The sequence below is a fragment of the Oncorhynchus nerka genome, linkage group LG3 (genome assembly GCF_034236695.1).
Source record: "Oncorhynchus nerka isolate Pitt River linkage group LG3, Oner_Uvic_2.0, whole genome shotgun sequence".
NCBI lineage: Eukaryota > Metazoa > Chordata > Actinopteri > Salmoniformes > Salmonidae > Oncorhynchus > Oncorhynchus nerka.
This window is the reverse complement of record NC_088398.1, coordinates 2,825,347-2,848,335: the sequence shown is the minus strand read 5'-3', so window position 1 is coordinate 2,848,335 and position 22,989 is coordinate 2,825,347. Positions and strand designations below refer to the sequence as shown.

Below are 22,989 nucleotides of genomic sequence, written 5' to 3'. Positions count from 1 at the left end.
TAGCTCCTACTACACCACTGTTTAAACCTCTGTGGGGTTTAGGGCGTATACCTCCGTGTAGCTCCTACTACACCACTGTTTAAACCTCTGTGGGGTTCAGGGCGTATACCTCCGTGTAGCTCCTACTACACCACTGTTTAAACCTCTGTGGGGTTTAGGGCGTATACCCACTGTTTAAACCGTATTTACCTCCTACTACACCACTGTTTAAACCTCTGTGGGGTTGAGGGTGTATACCTCCGTGTAGTTCCTACTACACCACTGTTTAAACCTCTGTGGGGTTTAGGGCGTATACCTCCATGTAGCTCCTACTGCATCACTGTTTAAACCTCTGTGGGGTTTAGGCGTATACCTCCGTGTAGCTCCTACTGCATCACTGTTTAAACCTCTGTGGGGTTTAGGGCGTATACCTCCTACTACACCACTGTTTAAACCTCTGTGGGGTTTAGGCGTATACCTCCGTGTAGCTCCTACTACACCACTGTTTAAACCTCTGTGGGGTTTATGGCGTATACCTCCTACACCACTGTTTAAACCTCTGTGGGGTTTAGGGCGTATACCTCCGTGTAGCTCCTACTGCACCACTGTTTAAACCTCTGTGGGGTTTAGGCGTATACCTACTACACCACTGTTTAAACCTCTGTGGGGTTCAGGCGTATACCTCCGTGTAGCTCCTACTGCATCACTGTTTAAACCTCTGTGGGGTTCAGGGCGTATACCTCCTACACCACTGTTTAAACCTCTGTGGGGTTTAGGGCGTATACCTCCATGTAGCTCCTACTACACCACTGTTTAAACCTCTGTGGGGTTTAGGGCGTATACCTCCTACACCACTGTTTAAACCTCTGTGGGGTTCAGGGTGTATACCTCCGTGTAGCTCCTACTGCATCACTGTTTAAACCTCTGTGGGGTTCAGGGCGTATACCTCCTACACCACTGTTTAAACCTCTGTGGGGTTTAGGGCGTATACCTCCATGTAGCTCCTACTACACCACTGTTTAAACCTCTGTGGGGTTCAGGGTGTATACCTCCGTGTAGCTCCTACTGCAACACTGTTGCAGGTTAACACTGCATTTAAAGATGTGTGTGGTGTTGCATCAACCAATGATAACATCCACCAGATATTGAATCAGGTGTGTTACTGCTTGGCTGGGCCTGGGCCTGCACCCTCTGTTAGAATACTGGCCAGCCCTTTTCTATAGGAACTGATCTAGTGTTTCTCAGTGGGAGGGAGACCCCTGTAGGTCGTTCTGAGTACTGCAGCTTCTTCAGATACACAAGGACCAATATATTTTTAAATTTAAATTTTACCTTTATTTTACTAGGCAAGTCAGTTAAGAACAAATTCTTATTTTCAATGACGGCCTAGGAACAGTGGGTTAACTGCCTGTTCAGGGGCAGAACGACAGATTTGTACCTTGTCAGCTCGGGGATTTGAACTTGCAACCTTTCGGTTACTAGTCCAACGCTCTAACCACTAGGCTACCCTGCCGCCCCGATATCAATTGAACCAAAGACTCACCTAAACCAACACCATAGACATATCCTACAGACTGACAATCACAGTGTGTTTCTAAAGCATCACACCTTTTCTCAAGAACAAAATGACACAAAACATGTCAATCGAGATGCACTTTGAGTTCAGTGTTATTTACAACCCAGTATAAATACAGTCTTCATGAGACCCTAGCATAGAATGAATACATATTGAGCTTAATGTGGTCAACATCTTACAGGGTTTTTGTGCTATTCTGTCCAATGTCTGAAATGTCCACATTAAAAATGATATATATCATTTTATATATATATATATATGTCTTTAGACACAAAACACACAGGTGAAGTAAACATGTTCCTTGTTCAGGTATCTGTCAAGATGGCAGAATACTTTCCTGGGATCCAATTCCTACATGATGAGCATTCTGTGTGTGTGTGTGTTTTAATGAGAAGGTTTATGTATTCAAAAATGGCTTCAGGGCAATTTCAGCATCTGTAAACCGAAACAGAACCAGCAGCTGAAACACACATGCTACCCTTGGTTCTGCTCGGCCCAATAGTCATAAATAAAGGAAATGTATGGTTTCTCTCTCTCTCTCTGTAATAGTCTCTTCAGTAGATCTCTTTGAAATGGAGATAGTGGCTACAAACAGGAGATAATATCCATATGTCAATCGGTCTGTGTGGTTCATATGAGTCCAGTCTCTTGTATCATGTGGCCGGTTCCCTCCGTCTGTCTGTCTAGACTCATTCTGGGAGTTCAGTTCAGAGTCAGAGAGAAGGGTTGTTTCTACCTCCAGGGTTCCAACCTAGACTCTCACAGCTGTCCATAATCAGTCGGCACACACACACACACACACACACACACACACACACACACACACACACACACACACACACACACACACACAGTTCCTGTTTTAGAACTTTTCAGATGCGTCTCCTCAGTCCATCACCACCAGCCGTTTCCTCTTTTAGAACAGGTTCTGTTCCAACACCACCAGCCATTTCCTCTTTTAGAACAGGTTCTGTTCCATCACCACCAGCCGTTTCCTCTTTTAGAACAGGTTCTGTTCCAACACCACCAGCCGTTTCCTCTTTTAGAACAGGTTCTGTTCCAACACCACCAGCCGTTTCCTCTTTTAGAACAGGTTCTGTTCCAACACCACCAGCCGTTTCCTCTTTTAGAACAGGTTCTGTTCCAACACCACCAGCCATTTCCTCTTTTAGAACAGGTTCTGTTCCATCACCACCAGACATTTCCTCTTGTAGAACAGGTTCTGTTCCATCACCACCAGCCATTTCCTCTTTTAGAACAGGTTCTGTTCCAACACCACCAGCCGTTTCCTCTTTTAGAACAGGTTCTGTTCCAACACCACCAGCCGTTTCCTCTTTTAGAACAGGTTCTGTTCCAACACCACCAGCCGTTTCCTCTTTTAGAACAGGTTCTGTTCCATCACCACCAGCCATTTCCTCTTTTAGAACAGGTTCTGTTCCAACACCACCAGCCGTTTCCTCTTTTAGAACAGGTTCTGTTCCATCACCACCAGCCATTTCCTCTTTTAGAACAGGTTCTGTTCCAACACCACCAGCCGTTTCCTCTTTTAGAACAGGTTCTGTTCCATCACTACCAGCCATTTCCTCTTTTAGAACAGGTTCTGTTCCATCACCACCAGCCATTTCCTCTTTTAGAACAGGTTCTGTTCCATCACCACCAGCCAGTTCCTCTTTTAGAACAGGTTCTGTTCCATCACCACCAGCCATTTCCTCTTTTAGAACAGGTTCTGTTCCATCACCACCATCCGTTTTCTCTTTTAGAACAGGTTCTGTTCCATCACCACCAGCCATTTCCTCTTTTAGAACAGGTTCTGTTCCAACACCACCAGCCGTTTTCTCTTTTAGAACAGGTTCTGTTCCAACACCACCAGCCGTTTTCTCTTTTAGAACAGGTTCTGTTCCAGCATCTGTATCCCTCTTTTGTTCTCTTCTACCACTGCACTCTGTTCCAGTCCAGAGCACTCCAAAGTGGCCACAAAACACCCAATGGCCTTGCACGTGTCAAATCCCTTGTCCAATATCGTCCCAGAGAACCATCTCCTTCATCTAAGCCCACCACAAGACGTTAGCCTCCTTAGCCAATAGTCACAGGTCTCCATGGAGTTTTGACCAATGAGGTGATGCGATGTATGAAGGCATGTATCTAAGTCTTTAGAGTTACTTATTCACCTGTACAAACCTGCTATATGTTTCTACTGTAGCTTCCTGTTGGCTTGTGTTTATATTGTGTGCTTGGGTTGTATTCAAGGGTTCATGGTGAATAACAGCTTAAGTTGTAGTGTGTGTCGTTGTTTCTCCTTCAGTCAGTCCAGAAGTTGTTCATTTGTAGTTTGATGGTGTGTGGTGGTTGTTGATCTGTAGTTGCTGTTAATGGTATGTAGAAGTTCTAGTTTGTAGTTGGTGTAGTAGTAGTTGTGTGAGGACAGGTAGTGGTGGTAGTTCCGGGCCGAACCAGACCAGAGGGACGGATGGAGGAGAGCATGTTTAGGAGGTGATGATCTCTCCTCCTAGGTGCCTCCATCCCTTCTGTGTCTCAACAGCTGGAAGATATTCTGAAACAGACACACGGCTCAGGAAACAACAACATGTGCAGGCTGGCAAAAATGCACAATATGAACACTCGCAGATACACACAGAAACACACACACACGCGCCCAGGCCGCTGTACCAGAGACAGAGGCAGGCAAAGCCTTACCTTGCTACACATACCTTCTTTACTGCAGTTCTTATTGTCTTTATCCACAGCCTCCTCTTCCACCTGGAGACACACAATATTACACAACATTCTCATTAAACAATATCAGTGGACAACATTCCAAAGGTATTAGCCAGTGAAATGTGTAGCATAAGACTGCTGGTTAGCCAGTAGACAGTACATGGCAGTATAAGACTGCTGGTTAGCCAGTACATGGCAGCATAAGACTGTTGGTTAGCCAGTAGACAGTACATGGCAGCATAAGACTGTTGGTTAGCCAGTAGACAGTACATGGCAGTATAAGACTGCTGGTTAGCCAGTACATGGCAGCATAAGACTGTTGGTTAGCCAGTAGACAGTACATGGCAGCATAAGACTGCTGGTTAGCCAGTAGACAGTACATGGCAGCATAAGACTGTTGGTTAGCCAGTAGACAGTACATGGCAGCATAAGACTGTTGGTTAGCCAGTACAGTACATGGCAGCATAAGACTGCTGGTTAGCCAGTAGACAGTACATGGCAGTATAAGACTGCTGGTTAGCCAGTAGACAGTACATGGCAGTATAAGACTGCTGGTTAGCCAGTAGACAGTACATGGCAGTATAAGACTGCTGGTTAGCCAGTAGACAGTACATGGCAGTATAAGACTGCTGGTTAGCCAGTAGACAGTACATGGCAGCATAAGACTGTTGGTTAGCCAGTAGACAGTACATGGCAGTATAAGACTGCTGGTTAGCCAGTACATGGCAGCATAAGACTGTTGGTTAGCCAGTAGACAGTACATGGCAGCATAAGACTGCTGGTTAGCCAGTAGACAGTACATGGCAGCATAAGACTGCTGGTTAGCCAGTAGACAGTACATGGCAGTATAAGACTGCTGGTTAGCCAGTAGACAGTACATGGCAGTATAAGACTGCTGGTTAGCCAGTAGACAGTACATGGCAGTATAAGACTGCTGAATAGCCAGTAGACAGTACATGGCAGTATAAGACTGCTGGTTAGCCAGTAGACAGTACATGGCAGTGTAAGACTGCTAGTTAGCCAGTAGACAGTACATGGCCGTATAAGACTGCTGGTTAGCCAGTAGACAGTACATGGCAGTATAAGACTGCTGGTTAACCAGTAGACAGTTCCTGGCAGTATAAAACCCTCTTCTCACCTCTTTCCTCCACTTGAGTTCACAGAAGACTCTCTCAACGCACTCATGCAGGTAGTTGAACTGGACACAGGACACAGCACAACAAAGGGTTAACTCTCTGCACATTGATACATTATGTTCAGACATTCGTTGGGACTCTCAAAAGGTGTGTACTGTGAGTGTGTGTGAGACTCACGTAGGGAGTAAAGATCTTGACCCAGCGAGGTTTCTTCTCTGCCCTGGCGTACTGGAAACAGAAGGCCATGCCCTCCTCATCAGTGTCCCAGTGCTGCATCTCCACCCACTCAAACACGATCACCTGGTTCTGTTATAGAGAGACAGGGTCAACACACACACACACACACACACACACACACACACAGACGTTCTCCATACCTCTAGCGTTCCCTCCTCTGTGCAGGCGTGCAGTTTAAAGTTGTGTATGCTGATGGCTGTGACGACGTGGCCTTTGCGTCGGGAGTCACAGGAGCAGTGTGGGAAGATGATCTCATTGTAGCCTTCACAGCCCCGTAACATACTGAGATACTGGGGGAAAGAGAGAACATTTAGGGGGTCAGACAACTGCTTCTAGAAACCATCCTATGTTCCATGTCTATTTGGTCATATATGCCATGTATATACCAAGTCTTAAACTAGGTCATGTAGTGTATTCCCATCTATTACAGCCCTTAACCAGAATGGAAGACCAGTCATGTGTTCCCTGACGAAGGCCATGCAGTCGAAACGTGTCAGAGTTTTAAAACTTTATTTCCATTGAACATGCCAATACAAAAAAAGGCATTTTAATGCATTATCTGAAGAGGGCCTCGGTCCTCCTTTCTTTTTGACAGTCATGTACTATATTTGCTCATTAGTTGTGACAGTAATGTCTGTTGTAGCATGGCCATCGAGAGAGAGAGAGAGAGAGAGAGAGAGAGAGAGAGAGAGACTAACCATGGCCATCTAGGACTAGCAGAAAGGGAGAGAGAGAGACACTAACCATGGCCATCTAGGACTAGCAGAAAGGGAGAGAGAGAGAGAGAGAGAGAGAGAGAGACACTAACCATGGCCATCTAGGACTAGCAGAAAGGGAGAGAGAGAGAGAGAGAGAGAGAGAGAGACACTAACCATGGCCATCATGGACTAGCAGAGAGGGAGAGACACACTAACCTTGGGCATCTAGTCACGAGCAGAGAGGGAGAGAGACACTAACCATGGCCATCTAGTTACGAGCAGAGAGAGTAACCATGGCCACCTAGTGACTAGAAGAAAGGGAGAGAGACACTAACCATGGCCATCTAGTGACTAGCAGAGAGAGTAACCATGGCCACCTAGTGACTAGAAGAAAGGGAGAGAGACACTAACCATGGCCATCTAGTTACGAGCAGAGAGAGTAACCATGGCCACCTAGTGACTAGAAGAAAGGGAGAGAGACACTAACCATGGCCATCTAGTGACTAGCAGAGAGGGAGAGAGACTAACCATGGCCACCTAGTGACTAGAAGACAAGGAGAGATAGAGAGACACTAACCATGGCCATCTAGCGACTAGCAGAGAGAGACACTAACCATGGCCATCTAGTGACTAGCAGAGAGAGAGAGACACTAACCATGGCCATCTAGTGACTAGCAGAGAGAGAGAGAGAGAGACTAACCATGGTCATCTAGTGACTAGCAGAGAGAGAGGGAGAGAGAGAGAGACACTAACCATGGCCATCTAGTGACTAGCAGAGAGAGAGAGAGACACTAACCATGGCCATCTAGTGACTAGCAGAGAGAGAGAGAGAGCGAGCGAGCGAGACACTAACCATGGCCATCTAGTGACTAGCAGAGAGAGAGAGAGAGACACTAACCATGGCCATCTAGTGACTAGCAGAGAGAGAGAGAGAGACACTAACCATGGCCATCTAGTGACTAGCAGAGAGAGAGAGAGAGACACTAACCATGGCCATCTAGGACTAGCAGAAAGGGAGAGAGAGAGACACTAACCATGGCCATCTAGGACTAGCAGAAAGGGAGAGAGAGAGAGAGAGAGAGAGAGAGACACTAACCATGGCCATCATGGACTAGCAGAGAGGGAGAGACACACTAACCTTGGGCATCTAGTCACGAGCAGAGAGGGAGAGAGACACTAACCATGGCCATCTAGTTACGAGCAGAGAGAGTAACCATGGCCACCTAGTGACTAGAAGAAAGGGAGAGAGACACTAACCATGGCCATCTAGTGACTAGCAGAGAGAGTAACCATGGCCACCTAGTGACTAGAAGAAAGGGAGAGAGACACTAACCATGGCCATCTAGTTACGAGCAGAGAGAGTAACCATGGCCACCTAGTGACTAGAAGAAAGGGAGAGAGACACTAACCATGGCCATCTAGTGACTAGCAGAGAGGGAGAGAGACTAACCATGGCCACCTAGTGACTAGAAGACAAGGAGAGATAGAGAGACACTAACCATGGCCATCTAGCGACTAGCAGAGAGAGACACTAACCATGGCCATCTAGTGACTAGCAGAGAGAGAGAGACACTAACCATGGCCATCTAGTGACTAGCAGAGAGAGAGAGAGAGAGACTAACCATGGTCATCTAGTGACTAGCAGAGAGAGAGGGAGAGAGAGAGAGAGACACTAACCATGGCCATCTAGTGACTAGCAGAGAGAGAGAGAGACACTAACCATGGCCATCTAGTGACTAGCAGAGAGAGAGAGAGAGCGAGCGAGCGAGACACTAACCATGGCCATCTAGTGACTAGCAGAGAGAGAGAGAGAGACACTAACCATGGCCATCTAGTGACTAGCAGAGAGAGAGAGAGAGACACTAACCATGGCCATCTAGTGACTAGCAGAGAGAGAGAGAGAGACACTAACCATGGCCATCTAGTGACTAGCAGAGAGGGAGAGAGACACTAACCATGGCCATCTAGTGACTAGCAGAGAGGGAGAGAGACACTAACCATGGCCATCTAGTGACTAGCAGAGAGGGAGAGAGACACTAACCATGGCCATCTAGTAACTAGCAGCGAGGGGAAGAGAGAGAGACACTAACCATGGCTATCTAGTGACTAGCAGAGAGGGAGAGAGACAACCATGGCCATATAGTGACTAGCAGACAGGGAGAGGGAGAGAGACACTAACCATGGCCATCTAGGACTAGCAGAGAGGGAGAGAGACACTAACCTTGGGCATCTAATCACGAGCAGAGGGAGAGAGACACTAACCATGGTCATCTAGTCACGAGCAGAGAGAGTAACCATGGCCACTAGTGACTAGAAGAAAGGGAGAGACACTAACCATGGCCATCTAGTGACTAGCAGAGAGGGAGAGAGAGACTAACCATGGCCACCTAGTGACTAGCAGAGAGAGAGAGAGAGAGAGAGAGAGAGAGACACTAACTATGGCCATGTAGTGACGAGCATAGAGGGACAGAGAGACACTAACCATGGCCATCTAGTGACCAGCAGACAGGGAGAGAGAGAGAGAGAGAGAGAAAGAGACACTAACTATGGCCATCTAGTGACCAGCAGAGAGGGAGAGAGACAACCATGGCCATCTAGTGACTAGCAGACAGGGAGAGAGAGAGCGAGAGAGACACTAACCATGGCCATCTAGGACTAGCAGAGAGGGAGAGAGACACTAACCTTGGGCATCTAGTCACGAGCAGAGAGAGTAACCATGGCCACCTAGTGACTAGAAGAAAGGGAGAGACACTAACCATGGCCATCTAGTGACTAGCAGAGAGGGAGAGAGAGACTAACCATGGCCACCTAGTGACTAGAAGACAAGGAGAGAGAGAGAGACACTAACCATGGCCATCTAGTGACTAGCAGAGAGGGAGAGAGACACTAACCATGGCCATCGAGTGACTAGCAGAGAGGGAGAGAGACAACCATGGCCATCTAGTGACTAGCAGACAGGGAGAGAGAGAGAGAGAGACAACTATGGCCATCTAGTGACCAGCAGAGAGGGGGAGAGAGACTAACCATGGCCATCTAGTGACTAGCAGAGAGAGAGAGAGAGACTAACCATGGCCATCTAGTGACTAGCAGAGAGAGAGAGAGAGAGAGAGAGAGAGAGAGAGAGAGAGAGAGACACTAACCATGGCCATCTAGTGACTAGCAGAGAGAGAGGGAGAGACACTAACCATGGCCATCTAGTGACTAGCAGAGGGAGAGACACTAACCATGGCCATCTAGTGACTAGCAGAGAGAGAGAGAGACACTAACCATGGCCATCTAGTGACTAGCAGAGAGAGAGAGAGAGAGACACTAACCATGGCCATCTTCTTCTGTTCTGCTAATTTCTGTAGCTGGTAGGACTTCTCCTCTGCCTTGATAAATCCCCTTTTCACATCATCCACCGCCTGAGAGAGGTGGAGGGAGAGAGAGAGTTATAATGGACAAACCAACTGAATTCTCCCTTACACACACAAAATGCACACTCCCCTGACACACACACACAATGCACACTCCCCTGACACACAATGCACATTCCCCTGACACACAATGCACATTCCCCTGACACACAATGCACATTCCCCTGACACACAATGCACATTCCCCTGACACACACACAATGCACACACACCTGGTGGAAGCAGTAGCTGACGGCCAGTTGGTTGTCATTGAGCAGGATCTCCTCCTCGGTGGTGAAGAGCCACTTGCGCAGGGTGAGGCAGGTCCCAGGGACAGCAGATGTGTAGTTCTGAACATACAGCTTGTGGGGGAACTCATTAGGAGCCAGTTTACGCACTGACGGAGAGAGACAGAGAGAGAGACAGAGAGAGCGAGCGACAGGGTTAGGTCGGTGGGAGAGACACAGAGAGCGACAGGGTTAGGTCGGTGGGAGAGAGACAGAGAGCGACAGGGTTAGGTCGGTGGGAGAGAGACAGAGAGCGACAGGGTTAGGGTCGGTGGGAGAGAGACAGAGAGCGACAGGGTTAGGGTCGGTGGGAGAGAGACAGAGAGCGACAGGGTTAGGTCGGTGGGAGAGAGACAGAGAGCGACAGGGTTAGGTCGGTGGGAGAGAGACAGAGAGCGACAGGGTTAGGTCGGTGGGAGAGAGACAGAGAGCGACAGGGTTAGGTCGGTGGGAGAGAGACAGAGAGCGACAGGGTTAGGTCGGTGGGAGAGAGACAGAGAGCGACAGGGTTAGGTCGGTGGGAGAGACAGAGAGCGACAGGGTTAGGTCGGTGGGAGAGAGAGAGAGAGAGAGAGAGCGACAGGGTTAGGTCGGTGGGAGAGAGAGAGAGAGAGCGACAGGGTTAGGTCGGTGGGAGAGAGAGAGAGAGAGCGACAGGGTTAGGTCGGTGGGAGAGAGAGAGAGAGAGCGACAGGTTTAGGTCGGTGGGAGAGAGAGAGCGACAGGTTTAGGTCGGTGGGAGAGAGAGAGAGCGACAGGGTCAGGTCGGTGGGAGAGAGAGAGAGCGACAGGGTCAGGTCGGTGGGAGAGAGAGAGAGAGCGACAGGGTTAGGTCGGTGGGAGAGAGAGAGCGACAGGGTTAGGTCGGTGGGAGAGAGAGCGACAGGGTTAGGTCGGTGGGAGAGAGAGAGCGACAGGGTTAGGTCGGTGGGAGAGAGAGAGCGACAGGGTTAGGTCGGTGGGAGAGAGAGAGCGACAGGGTTAGGTCGGTGGGAGAGAGAGAGCGACAGGGTTAGGTCGGTGGGAGAGAGAGAGCGACAGGGTTAGGTCGGTGGGAGAGAGAGAGCGACAGGGTTAGGTCGGTGGGAGAGAGAGAGCGACAGGGTTAGGTCGGTGGGAGAGAGAGAGCGACAGGGTTAGGTCGGTGGGAGAGAGAGAGCGACAGGGTTAGGTCGGTGGGAGAGAGAGAGCGACAGGGTTAGGTCGGTGGGAGAGAGAGAGCGACAGGGTTAGGTCGGTGGGAGAGAGAGAGCGACAGGGTTAGGTCGGTGGGAGAGAGAGAGCGACAGGGTTAGGTCGGTGGGAGAGAGAGAGCGACAGGGTTAGGTCGGTGGGAGAGAGAGAGCGACAGGGTTAGGTCGGTGGGTGTTTTCCTGTTGTGGCTAGATAGTATACAGCTACGGTAGGAAAGTTCCATGTTTGAGTTGCGTCAAGGAAAAATGTAGCATTTTACCTAACCCTTACCCTTTTCCTAACCTTAACCTAATTCTCCTAACCCACTACGTTAATTCTCCTAACCTGCTGCGTAAGTTCTCCTAACCCACTACGTTAATTCTCCTAACCTGCTGCGTAAGTTCTCCTAACCCACTACGTTAATTCTCCTAACCTGCTGCATAAGTTCTCCTAACCCATTACGTTAATTCTCCTAACCTGCTGTGTAAGTTCTCCTAACCCGCTACGTTAATTATCCTAACCTGCTGTGTATGTTCTCCTAACCCGCTACGTTAATTATCCTAACCTGCTGCGTAAGTTCTCCTAACCTGCTGTGTAAGTTCTCCTAACCCACTACATTAAGTCTCCTAACCCGCTGCGTAAGTTCTCCTAACCCACTACGTTAATTCTCCTAACCTGCTGCGTAAGTTCTCCTAACCCACTACGTTAATTCTCCTAACCTGCTGCGTAAGTTCTCCTAACCCACTACGTTAATTCTCCCAACCTGCTGCGTAAGTTCTCCTAACACACTACGTTAATTCTCCTAACCTGCTGTGTAAGTTCTCCTAACCCACTACATTAATTCTCCTAACCCGCTGCGTAAGTTCTCCTAACCCACTACGTTAATTCTCCTAACCTGCTGTGTAAGTTCTCCTAACCCACTACATTAAGTCTCCTAACCCGCTGCGTAAGTTCTCCTAACCCACTACGTTAATTCTCCTAACCTGCTGCGTAAGTTCTCCTAACCCACTACGTTAATTCTCCTAACCTGCTGCGTAAGTTCTCCTAACCCACTACGTTAATTCTCCCAACCTGCTGCGTAAGTTCTCCTAACACACTACGTTAATTCTCCTAACCTGCTGTGTAAGTTCTCCTAACCCACTACATTAATTCTCCTAACCCGCTGCGTAAGTTCTCCTAACCCACTACGTTAATTCTCCTAACCTGCTGCGTAAGTTCTCCTAAACCGGCTATGAAAAGCCAATTCGTAGCTGTATACCATCTAATCAAAACTGTGTTTCGCTACAAATAGAAATGCTTTGCTCATATCCCAACCAACCAGACACCACAACTCCCTCAACAGCAACATCATGAAGAAGTGATTCAATCAACAAAGCTCCTGGGTAGGAATGTTAGCCTCTATGATTAAAGACACACACACACACACACACACACACGGGAGTAGGCGTTAGCCTGTCTTTGATGGAAGAGGGACAGGGCTGACTCAACAGATGTTACTGAGTGGAGACATTCATTAAATGAATTAGAGACTGGCACCAGAGATCCTGGTGTCTACATGTTGGTACATTCATGAGAGAAATGTGCAGGTCTCTACCCCAAATTAATGGGAAAGATGAGCAATGCTACCCCACTGTAGCAGGATATACAAACAACATACACACTTTAGCTTGACTATTGAGGTAAGACTTGAGTGAACTGTCCCTTTAACGACTCTGTATGTGAGTAAAATGTGCTTTAGGGGGAAGATTCTGACCATATCAAAGTTAAAACAACCCAACATTAGCTATCAATCATTCATTAAGGCCATTAAAGCGTCATAGAGCTTTTTACAGAGCTCTCAGGTCCACTCTCAATCTGAATGTAGCAAGAGGACCGCGCACGCACTCTCTCTGGGCAGAGGCCAAAGTCTCAGGTGATTAAGGTTAATGCTAGGAGTTAGCACATGGAAAAAGACTAGTACTATGAAATAAAAGATCTCACCCTCACACTTACCAAAGGAGTGGTTGATGACCTCAAACAGAGCAAAGTAGCTGGCCGTTATGCTGTCCATTCCTACTGTCATGACCACAGCCTGTGGGAGAGTGAGAAAGGCCTGTGCATTAACAAGGAGGCCTGCGCATTAACAAGGAGGCCTGCGCATTAACAAGGAGGCCTGCGCATTAACAAGGAGGCCTGCGCATTAACAAGGAGGCCTGCGCATTAACAAGGAGGCCTGCGCATTAACAAGGAGGCCTGCGCATTAACAAGGAGGCCTGCGCATTAACAAGGAGGCCTGCGCATTAACAAGGAGGCCTGCGCATTAACAAGGAGGCCTGCGCATTAACAAAGAGGCCTGCGCATTAACAAAGAGGCCTGCGCATTAACAAAGAGGCCTGCGCATTAACAAAGAGGCCTGCGCATTAACAAAGAGGCCTGCGCATTAACAAAGAGGCCTGCGCATTAACAAAGAGGCCTGCGCATTAACAAAGAGGCCTGCGCATTAACAAAGAGGGTGTGGCCTGATGGTCCTGGGGACTGGCTAGGTGTGGCCTGATGGTCCTGGGGACTGGCTAGGTGTGGCCTGATGGTCCTGGGGACTGGCTCGGAGTGGCCTGATGGTCCTGGGGACTGGCTCGGAGTGGCCTGATGGTCCTGGGGACTGACTCGGAGTGGCCTGATGGTCCTGGGGACTGACTCGGAGTGGCCTGATGGTCCTGGGGACTGACTCGGAGTGGCCTGATGGTCCTGGGGACTCGGAGTGGCCTGATGGTCCTGGGGACTCGGTGTGGCCTGATGGTCCTGGGGACTAGCTAGGTGTGGCCTGATGGTCCTAGCTAGGTGTGAGGGTGTGGCCTGATGGTCCTGGGGACTAGGTGTGAGGGTGTGGCCTGATGGTCCTGGGGACTAACTAGGTGTGAGGGTGTGGCCTGATGGTCCTGGGGACTAGCTAGGTGTGAGGGTGTGGCCTGATGGTCCTGGGGACTAGGTGTGAGGGTGTGGCCTGATGGACCTGGGGACTAGGAGTGAGGGCTGTATGTGTAACTAGAGGTTAGGGGTGTGTTACCTGGTAGACCTGGTCAGTTGTACAGTTCTTGCGGACTCGGACTGTGACGGTGGTTTTATCAGGCATGGCTATCCTCAACTCCACATCTGATACGCCGTTATAGTTCTACGGAGAATGGGGGGTGGCAAGAGATGACTTACGGCCAGACGGTTGAGAAGGTGGTCACAGGACCACTCATAGGCCAGACATGCACACACACAAACACAGTGTAAACAGAGATGGAAAAGCAGAAGAAAGGAAACCAAAAAGAAGGAAAAAGGACAGAGATGCCAGCCCCATCTCACACACCACACATCCCAGAGGATAAGATTGGAGGAGAGAGAACAAGAGAGAAAGAGTCTAAAACAAGAATACATCTTAGAGAGAGGAATAAGCAAACACACACAGAATGACACGCTTACCTCATCAGACTCATCAGACAGAAACTCCTGCATGACTTCACTCTCCCCAATCACCCTCACTGAACACACTGTGAAGAGAGAAGGGAGAATGGGCAGCAGGATGGTGAAAAGGAGGGGAGAGAGAAAGTAGAAACACTGAGAAAGGCAGATCCCACTGCAGACACTCCCATGAGTTCCTCTATGAGTAGGCTGTAATCCTGACCATCTCTACCTCCTCTCTAAGACACTCCCATGAGTTCCTCTCTTAGTAGCCTGTAATCCTGACCATCTCTACCTCCTCTCTAAGACACTCCCATGAGCCTCTCTTAGTAGCCTGTAATCCTGACCATCTCTACCTCCTCTCTAAGACACTCCCATGAGCCTCTCTTAGTAGCCTGTAATCCTGACCATCTCTACCTCCTCTCTAAGACACTCCCATGAGCCTCTCTTAGTAGCCTGTTATCCTGACCATCTCTACCTCCTCTCTAAGACACTCCCATGAGCCTCTCTTAGTAGCCTGTAATCCTGACCATCTACCTCCTCTCTAAAACACTCCCATGAGCCTCTCTTAGTAGCCTGTAATCCTGACCATCTCTACCTCCTCTCTAAGACACTCCCATGAGCCTCTCTTAGTAGCCTGTAATCCTGACCATCTCTACCTCCTCTCTAAGACACTCCCATGAGCCTCTCTTAGTAGCCTGTAATCCTGACCATCTCTACCTCCTCTCTAAAACCCTCCCATGAGCCTCTCTTAGTAGCCTGTTATCCTGACCATCTCTACCTACTCTCTAAGACACTCCCATGAGCCTCTCTTAGTAGCCTGTAATCCTGACCATCTCTACCTCCTCTCTAAAACACTCCCATGAGCCTCTGTTAGTAGCCTGTAATCCTGACCATCTCTACCTCCTCTCTAAGACACTCCCATGAGCCTCTCTTAGTAGCCTGTAATCCTGACCATCTCTACCTCCTCTCTAAAACCCTCCCATGAGCCTCTCTTAGTAGCCTGTTATCCTGACCATCTCTACCTACTCTCTAAGACACTCCCATGAGCCTCTCTTAGTAGCCTGTAATCCTGACCATCTCTACCTCCTCTCTAAAACACTCCCATGAGCCTCTCTTAGTAGCCTGTAATCCTGACCATCTCTACCTCCTCTCTGAGACACTCCAATGAGCCTCTCTTAGTAGCCTGTAATCCTGACCATCTCTACCTCCTCTCTAAGACACTCCCATGAGCCTCTCTTAGTAGCCTGTAATCCTGACCATCTCTACCTCCTCTCTAAGACACTCCCATGAGCCTCTCTTAGTAGCCTGTAATCCTGACCATCTCTACCTCCTCTCTAAAACACTCCCATGAGCCTCTCTTAGTAGCCTGTAATCCTGACCATCTCTACCTCCTCTCTAAGACACTCCCATGAGCCTCTCTTAGTAGTCTGTAATCCTGACCATCTCTACCTCCTCTCTAAGACACTCCCATGAGCCTCTCTTAGTAGCCTGTAATCCTGACCATCTCTACCTACTCTCTAAGACACTCCCATGAGCCTCTCTTAGTAGCCTGTAATCCTGACCATCTCTACCTCCTCTCTAAAACACTCCCATGAGCCTCTCTTAGTAGCCTGTAATCCTGACCATCTCTACCTCCTCTCTAAGACACTCCCATGAGCCTCTCTTAGTAGCCTGTAATCCTGACCATCTCTACCTCCTCTCTAAGACACTCCCATGAGCCTCTCTTAGTAGCCTGTAATCCTGACCATCTCTACCTCCTCTCTAAGACACTCCCATGAGTTCCTCTATGAGTAGCCTGTTATCCTGACCATCTCTACACCTCTCTAAGACACTCCCATGAGCCTCTCTTAGTAGCCTGTAATCCTGACCATCTCTACCTCCTCTCTAAGACACTCCCATGAGCCTCTCTTAGTAGCCTGTAATCCTGACCATCTCTACCTCCTCTCTAAGACACTCCCATGAGCCTCTCTTAGTAGCCTGTAATCCTGACCACCTCTACCTCCTCTCTAAGACACTCCCATGAGCCTCTCTTAGTAGCCTGTAATCCTGACCATCTCTACCTCCTCTCTAAAACACTCCCATGAGCCTCTCTTAGTAGCCTGTAATCCTGACCATCTCTACCTCCTCTCTGAGACACTCCAATGAGCCTCTCTTAGTAGCCTGTAATCCTGACCATCTCTACCTCCTCTCTAAGACACTCCCATGAGCCTCTCTTAGTAGCCTGTAATCCTGACCATCTCTACCTCCTCTCTAAGACACTCCCATGAGCCTCTCTTAGTAGCCTGTAATCCTGACCATCTCTACCTCCTCTCTAAAACACTCCCATGAGCCTCTCTTAGTAGCCTGTAATCCTGACCATCTCTACCTCCTCTCTAAGACACTCCCATGAGCCTCTCTTAGTAGTCTGTAATCCTGACCATCTCTACCTCCTCTCTAAGACACTCCCATGAGCCTCTCTTAGTAGCCTGTAATCCTGACCATCTCTACCTACTCTCTAAGACACTCCCATGAGCCTCTCTTAGTAGCCTGTAATCCTGACCATCTCTACCTCCTCTCTAAAACACTCCCATGAGCCTCTCTTAGTAGCCTGTAATCCTGACCATCTCTACCTCCTCTCTAAGACACTCCCATGAGCCTCTCTTAGTAGCCTGTAATCCTGACCATCTCTACCTCCTCTCTAAGACACTCCCATGAGCCTCTCTTAGTAGCCTGTAATCCTGACCATCTCTACCTCCTCTCTAAGACACTCCCATGAGCCTCTCTTAGTAGCCTGTAATCCTGACCATCTCTACCTCCTCTCTAAGACACTCCCATGAGCCTCTCTTAGTAGCCTGTAATCCTGACCATCTCTACCTCCTCTCTAAGACACTCCCATGAGTTCCTCTATGAGTAGCCTGTTATCCTGACCATCTCTACACTTCTCTAAGACACTCCCATGAGCCTCTCTTAGTAGCCTGTAATCCTGACCATCTCTACCTCCTCTCTAAGACACTCCCATGAGCCTCTCTTAGTAACCTGTAATCCTGACCATCTCTACCTCCTCTCTAAGACACTCCCATGAGCCTCTCTTAGTAACCTGTAATCCTGACCATCTCTACCTCCTCTCTAAGACACTCCCATGAGCCTCTCTTAGTAGCCTGTAATCCTGACCATCTCTACCTCCTCTCTAAGACACTCCCATGAGCCTCTCTTAGTAACCTGTAATCCTGACCATCTCTACCTCCTCTCCAATCCTTTCCACATGTCTTCTTCTTCCTCCTCCATGTATTGCATCATCTTCCACCTTCTTCCCGTTATCCCTCCATCTCTCATTCCACCCTTCTTAATCACCTTTCCAAACGGTTTTTGCTCCATATTTCTCTGGCCTTTTCCTCCCTCTCACCTTTCTCCAGGTATTCCTCCAGTCCCCTGCGTCTAGCGTCTAGTTGTTGTTCAGACAGGGAAAAGGGCCATTTGCCAGGTATTTTGGGGAAGGTGTAGTTGGCAAACTCTCTCTTCAGGTTCTGGTTGAGGATAGCAAACTCCCTGTACCTCTTAGAGCACAGCTGTCTGCCTGCCATGTACACATTATACACCTGCAAACAGAGACACACAGTTCAAATATACTTTAGGTATTTTTATTTCATTTAACTAGGCAAGTCAGTTAAGATCAAATTCTTATTTACAATGACGGCCTAGGAACAGTGGGTTAACTGCCTTGTTCAGGGGCAGAACGACAGATGTTTACCTTGTCAGCTTGGGGATTCGATCTAGCAACCTTTTGGTTACTGGCCCAACGCTCTAACCACTAGGCTACCTGCGGCAATACCTGTACATGTTATGTACATCTTTCCTCAGTCAATTTATCTCTCCCTCCCTCTCTCCCCTGGTTTTGTTCAGTGTATTTGCATGTTGGGACAGATGTGGACAGGTTATTTGCATGTTTATTAACAGTGAGAATCGCAGAATGGTGAACTTAACTAAATGACGGAGAGGTTTGACTGTGTGATATTAGATTGCTTATTGTGTAAATATTTTCTGTCTGGATTTTTAATGATTTGTACCACCACTCCTTCCCTCTCTCCACCCACCCCTTCCTTTCTTTCTCCTTCCGTCCATCTACTCACCACAAACCTCTCCTGGTTGAGTTCAGCGTGTTTGTATGTGGGGACGGAGATGGGGACGGCCTGTTTGTCGCTGTAGTCATAGCAGGACTGGGCTGAGCCGTCGTCTCCAGGGTCCAGACAGTCAGCCTCCTGGGGAGGTACAGACAGCACGGCCAGCATCAGCTCCCTCTCCCCCGCACGGATCAGATCCACCACCTGCTTATGGGTCGCCCCCTCCACGTTCACACTATTACTGAGAGGAGAGAGAGAGGCAGATGAAGGGAGGTAGAGATTGAATATTCATTCATAATTGGGCTAGGGTATACTGAGTCATCATTGTAAATGAGCAGCAGCACTCATACATAATTAGAAACTAGCATTGGTTCTTTCTGCCTAAAATGAATTGTGTTGTTGACGTTTCTTGCTGCCTAGTCAGTGTCTGTCTGGGAGTGAATGGACAAGCCCTCTTGTATAACAGTGATCATCCTATATTAAGTACCAGTCTGTGTGTGTTTGGGAGTGAATGGACAAGCCCTCTTGTATAACAGTGATCATCCTATATTAAGTACCAGTCTGTGTGTGTTTGGGAGTGAATGGACAAACCCTCTTGTATAACAGTGATCATCCTATATTAAGTACCAGTCTGTGTGTGTTTGGGAGTGAATGGACAAACCATCTTGTATAACAGTGATCATCCTATATTAAGTACCAGTCTGTGTGTGTTTGGGAGTGAATGGACAAACCCTCTTGTATAACAGTGATCATCATATATTAAGGGTCAGTCAGTAGAAGTCACGATAAGGCTGTCAGCAAGTCTAATGTTCACCTCAGCCGGAACTCTGACGTCTCCCATGGCAACGGGGTCACGGTGGGGTCACGTCACTCAGATGATTGTGCGTCAGAGCATGAGCTAGTAAGCTGGACTTGTGACCTATACAGGGACTCTGTGTGTGTGTGTGTGTGTGTGTGTGTGTGTGTGAGAGAAAGAGAGACTGGGCCACTCAGATGGCAGCTTGCCAGGGCATGAGACTGTGTGTGTGTGTGTGTGTGTAAGCAGCAGGAGTGCTGACGTCTGCACTGCAGCAGCCTATAGTAAATATTACAGTTACCAACTATAGTTAGGCTCACAGTTCACACAGTAGAAACTATTGATACAGAAGAACCCAATCCTACCTTCAGGATACACATGATGTCAACGTGATATTTCTGTACAAGTTCACAGGAAAATAAATGATAAAGTAGCCCTTTGCCTAGTAAACCCAGGCGAACTATCATGTTACATCAGTGACAGAGGAACAGAAAGCAGGCCAAAGATTACAGCATCAACACACAACACTGCCAGACAGACCACCTGCAGTGCAGATGCTCCACAAGCACTGCAGTTAACACTGAGGAAGACGCTGGGGCCATAAAACAAACAGACAATGACAGAGATACACACATTCCAATGTTTCATCAAGGAAACTGACAGTGTGCGCACAGCCGGCACAACTCCTAATCAGTGTGTGTGGGTAGAGAACACAGTAGGTCCATTCTGTCATCTGTGGGCCTGTGTGTGTTATGCGTCCAAACATGTTTATCACTGCATGTATGCCTTACAGGTGTCAAAAAACCCAGACTCATTTCCTTTAATCACTAGTCTCTCGGCTGGCTAATGTTTAACTGAAAGCAGCTGAGGTAGTAATACACGCACAGACATACAGAGACAGACTGGACCGAGACAAACAAACACACACACACACACACACACACACACAGCCATACAGAGACAGACTGGACCGAGACAAACAAACACACACACACACACAGCCATACAGAGACAGACTGGACCGAGACAAACACACACACACAGAGACAGACTGGACCGAGACAAACAAACACACACACACACACACACACACAGAGAGACAGACTGGACCGAGACAAACAAACACACACACACAGACATACAGAGACAGACTGGACCGAGACAAACACACACAGAAAGACAGACTGGACCGAGGCAAACACACACAGAAAGACAGACAAAAACACTTCCAAGTGTTTCTCCAGTCTGGTTAGAATTCAGGAAAAACTGTGGGTCATGTAACTATGAGTGTTTGGACTGGAGGCTGTCTTAAAGGCATGGGTAGGGGCTTAGAGGCAGAAGTTCTCTGTGACTGTGTGTGTGTGTGTGTTCTCTCTGGGACTGTGTGTGTGTGTGTGTTCTCTCTGGGACTGTGTGTGTGTGTGTGTTCTCTCTGGGACTGTGTGTGTGTTCTCTCTGGGACTGTGTGTGTGTGTGTGTTCTCTCTGGGACTGTGTGTGTGTGTGTGTGTTCTCTCTGGGACTGTGTGTGTGTGTGTGTGTGTTCTCTGGGACTGTGTTGCTGAGGAGTGTGGATTTTGGAATGCTGTGGAGATGCTCCACAAGCACTGCAGCTAACACTGAGGGACTGCTGTGTGTGAGCATATGGAGCACATGGGCAGGTGTCTCTTGCTGGCATAGATAATTGTGTTGCTCAACACACACACACACACACAATGGGCGTGCAACCACACCAATATTAGAGTCAACAAGCTGCCAAGCTACTGCACGGCACCCAATCATAAAGCAGCAAACAGTGAGCCAACGAATCAAAACAGAGAATTACTGAGAGCACATCCAATCAGATGAGCCCTATGTATCCTGTATCCAGCAACCCTCCTCGCTCACTTTTTCTTCCCCTCACACACACACACACACACTGGTACTGATGCTGAGCTGTATGCTGCCTGCTCCTTGCCATGGCAACAGAACCTAACATCACCAAGCTAGCTACCCCTGTGCATACTAAACCTGTCGCAAAGACCAGACATACACACTGCACTCTCTATGCATTGCAGCATCCGCATCCAGACACATACTATGGCTATTGTTGATCTATTCCAATTAGGAAATTTAATTGAGACTAGATAGAAAGCGTTTGGGCACACTATTAAAATACCTATTATCATCAAGGCAAGTAGGTAAAATAGTACTATGAATGTGCACGCATTGAATGGGCATTTTTCCATTATCTGGTTCTGTTGTTAATAAGAATGACAGATGCTGTTTTTCTGGTAACGTGATGTGCAGGGAAGGAAGGAACCTGTGTGTGTGCTGGTGTTAATATAGTTAGCTTGTATCCAAGTTCAGAGAGTCAGTGTGACTGGAACTCGTAATGATCACATGCTCTCACACAGACCGTCTTTTCATTGTGATGAACCGGCTCTTCTGCCCTGTACACTCCCGATAAGACTGATGCATGAGTTAGCAAGGTTTTGTTAACCTAGTCTCCAGGTCAAGTGAAACATATCATTTAACGTTGCTAGCTATGATCGTTTATGGCGTTGCACTGAGCCGAGGACAACAGCTTGTGCATTATGGAGTTAACGTTAGCTAGCGAGCTTAAATTTGGGTCAGCAGAACACGTTTGTTCCACGAACCAACTGCAGTGCAGAGGAGCTGACATGACAATTAGCGTCCTTTTTAACTTTGCTGTGGTTTATTTGTTTTGCCCTGCCTTGACCAAATATCTACCATTGAGTTAGCTTACGCATGTAGTTAGCAGCTACCAGATAGCAAGCGAACTCTTACTTACACTTCCAGAATCCGGTCCCCTTTCGAGATACCGGCTCTGTCCGCTGCACCTCCCGGTAAAACAGCACTAACATGCTGTAGCGGGGCATACAATTCCCCGTTGATGCTCCGTAGTTGTCCTCCTTCGCTAACCTGTCCCCGGACATTGAAGCCATATCCCGAGTCAGACTTGACTATCCGCACCAGTCGCGGGCCTGACGTAACGGTAGTCACCGTTTGGCAACTGCCGGTGCCCTGCGTTGGGCTGGCACCGGAGCCGTTAGGAGAGGATGGCTGAACTAACCGAGGTGCCACCGAATTAATTCCCTCTCCCTCGACGTCTGCCATTTTCCGTCAGCCTGTTTCCCCCTTATCCACTTTGAGTCTCCAAACTTCAAGGTAGCTCTCCTAGTTATCTAGCTAGCTTGCTAGAAACGATGGAGAGAGGAGGAGCGACCAAGTAAACGAAAACCGATTTGACTCGAGAGACTGCCCTCCCTGGAACCCGCCCATCGTCTGGTTAGAGTGGGTCTCTACTGCGCAACCGCAACATCAAGATACTGGGCTCATTTGAGTGGATACATTTTCACAAGTCGATGGTCACTATGGGATCAATATCATGCCAAATGTATTGTGAACTCACAGCATGCATTTTGTATTCACTCACAGCATGCATTTTGTATTCGTGTATCATGATCTGTAC

At 48.2% G+C, this 22,989-nt stretch overlaps 1 protein-coding gene across 2 annotated transcripts; it reads right to left on the bottom strand.

Moving 5' to 3' along the window:
• Positions 1-1,623: 1,623 nt before the first annotated feature.
• Positions 1,624-22,763, bottom strand: LOC115127815 (sorting nexin-27-like). Of its 2 annotated transcripts, none has more exons than XM_065007085.1 (13): positions 22,309-22,763; positions 18,729-18,960; positions 18,005-18,197; positions 14,641-14,708; positions 14,240-14,344; positions 13,189-13,267; positions 9,970-10,133; positions 9,656-9,745; positions 5,784-5,933; positions 5,584-5,712; positions 5,409-5,468; positions 4,250-4,312; positions 1,624-4,106 (listed from the first exon to the last, which is right to left on the bottom strand). In XM_065007085.1, the coding sequence occupies exons 1-13, from the start codon at positions 22,632-22,634 to the stop codon at positions 4,062-4,064; spliced, it is 1,704 nt and encodes a 567-aa protein (XP_064863157.1). In that variant the 5' UTR covers positions 22,635-22,763; the 3' UTR covers positions 1,624-4,061. The 2 variants fall into 2 exon arrangements, with proteins under 2 accessions (XP_064863157.1, XP_064863152.1); XM_065007080.1 differs by having other exon boundaries at positions 4,264-4,312.
• Positions 22,764-22,989: the final 226 nt, after the last annotated feature.

Coding starts and splice junctions, on each gene's coding strand:
- LOC115127815 (XM_065007080.1), bottom strand. CDS start 22,634: ATGGCAGACGTCGAGGGAGAGGGAATTAATTCGGTGGCACCTCGGTTA. Junction 18,961..22,308: donor GGGGACCGGATTCTGGAAGT/GTAAGTAAGAGT, acceptor CTCTCCTCTCAG/TAATAGTGTGAACGTGGAGG. Junction 5,469..5,583: donor TCAAGATCTTTACTCCCTAC/GTGAGTCTCACA, acceptor TCCTGTGTCCAG/TTCAACTACCTGCATGAGTG.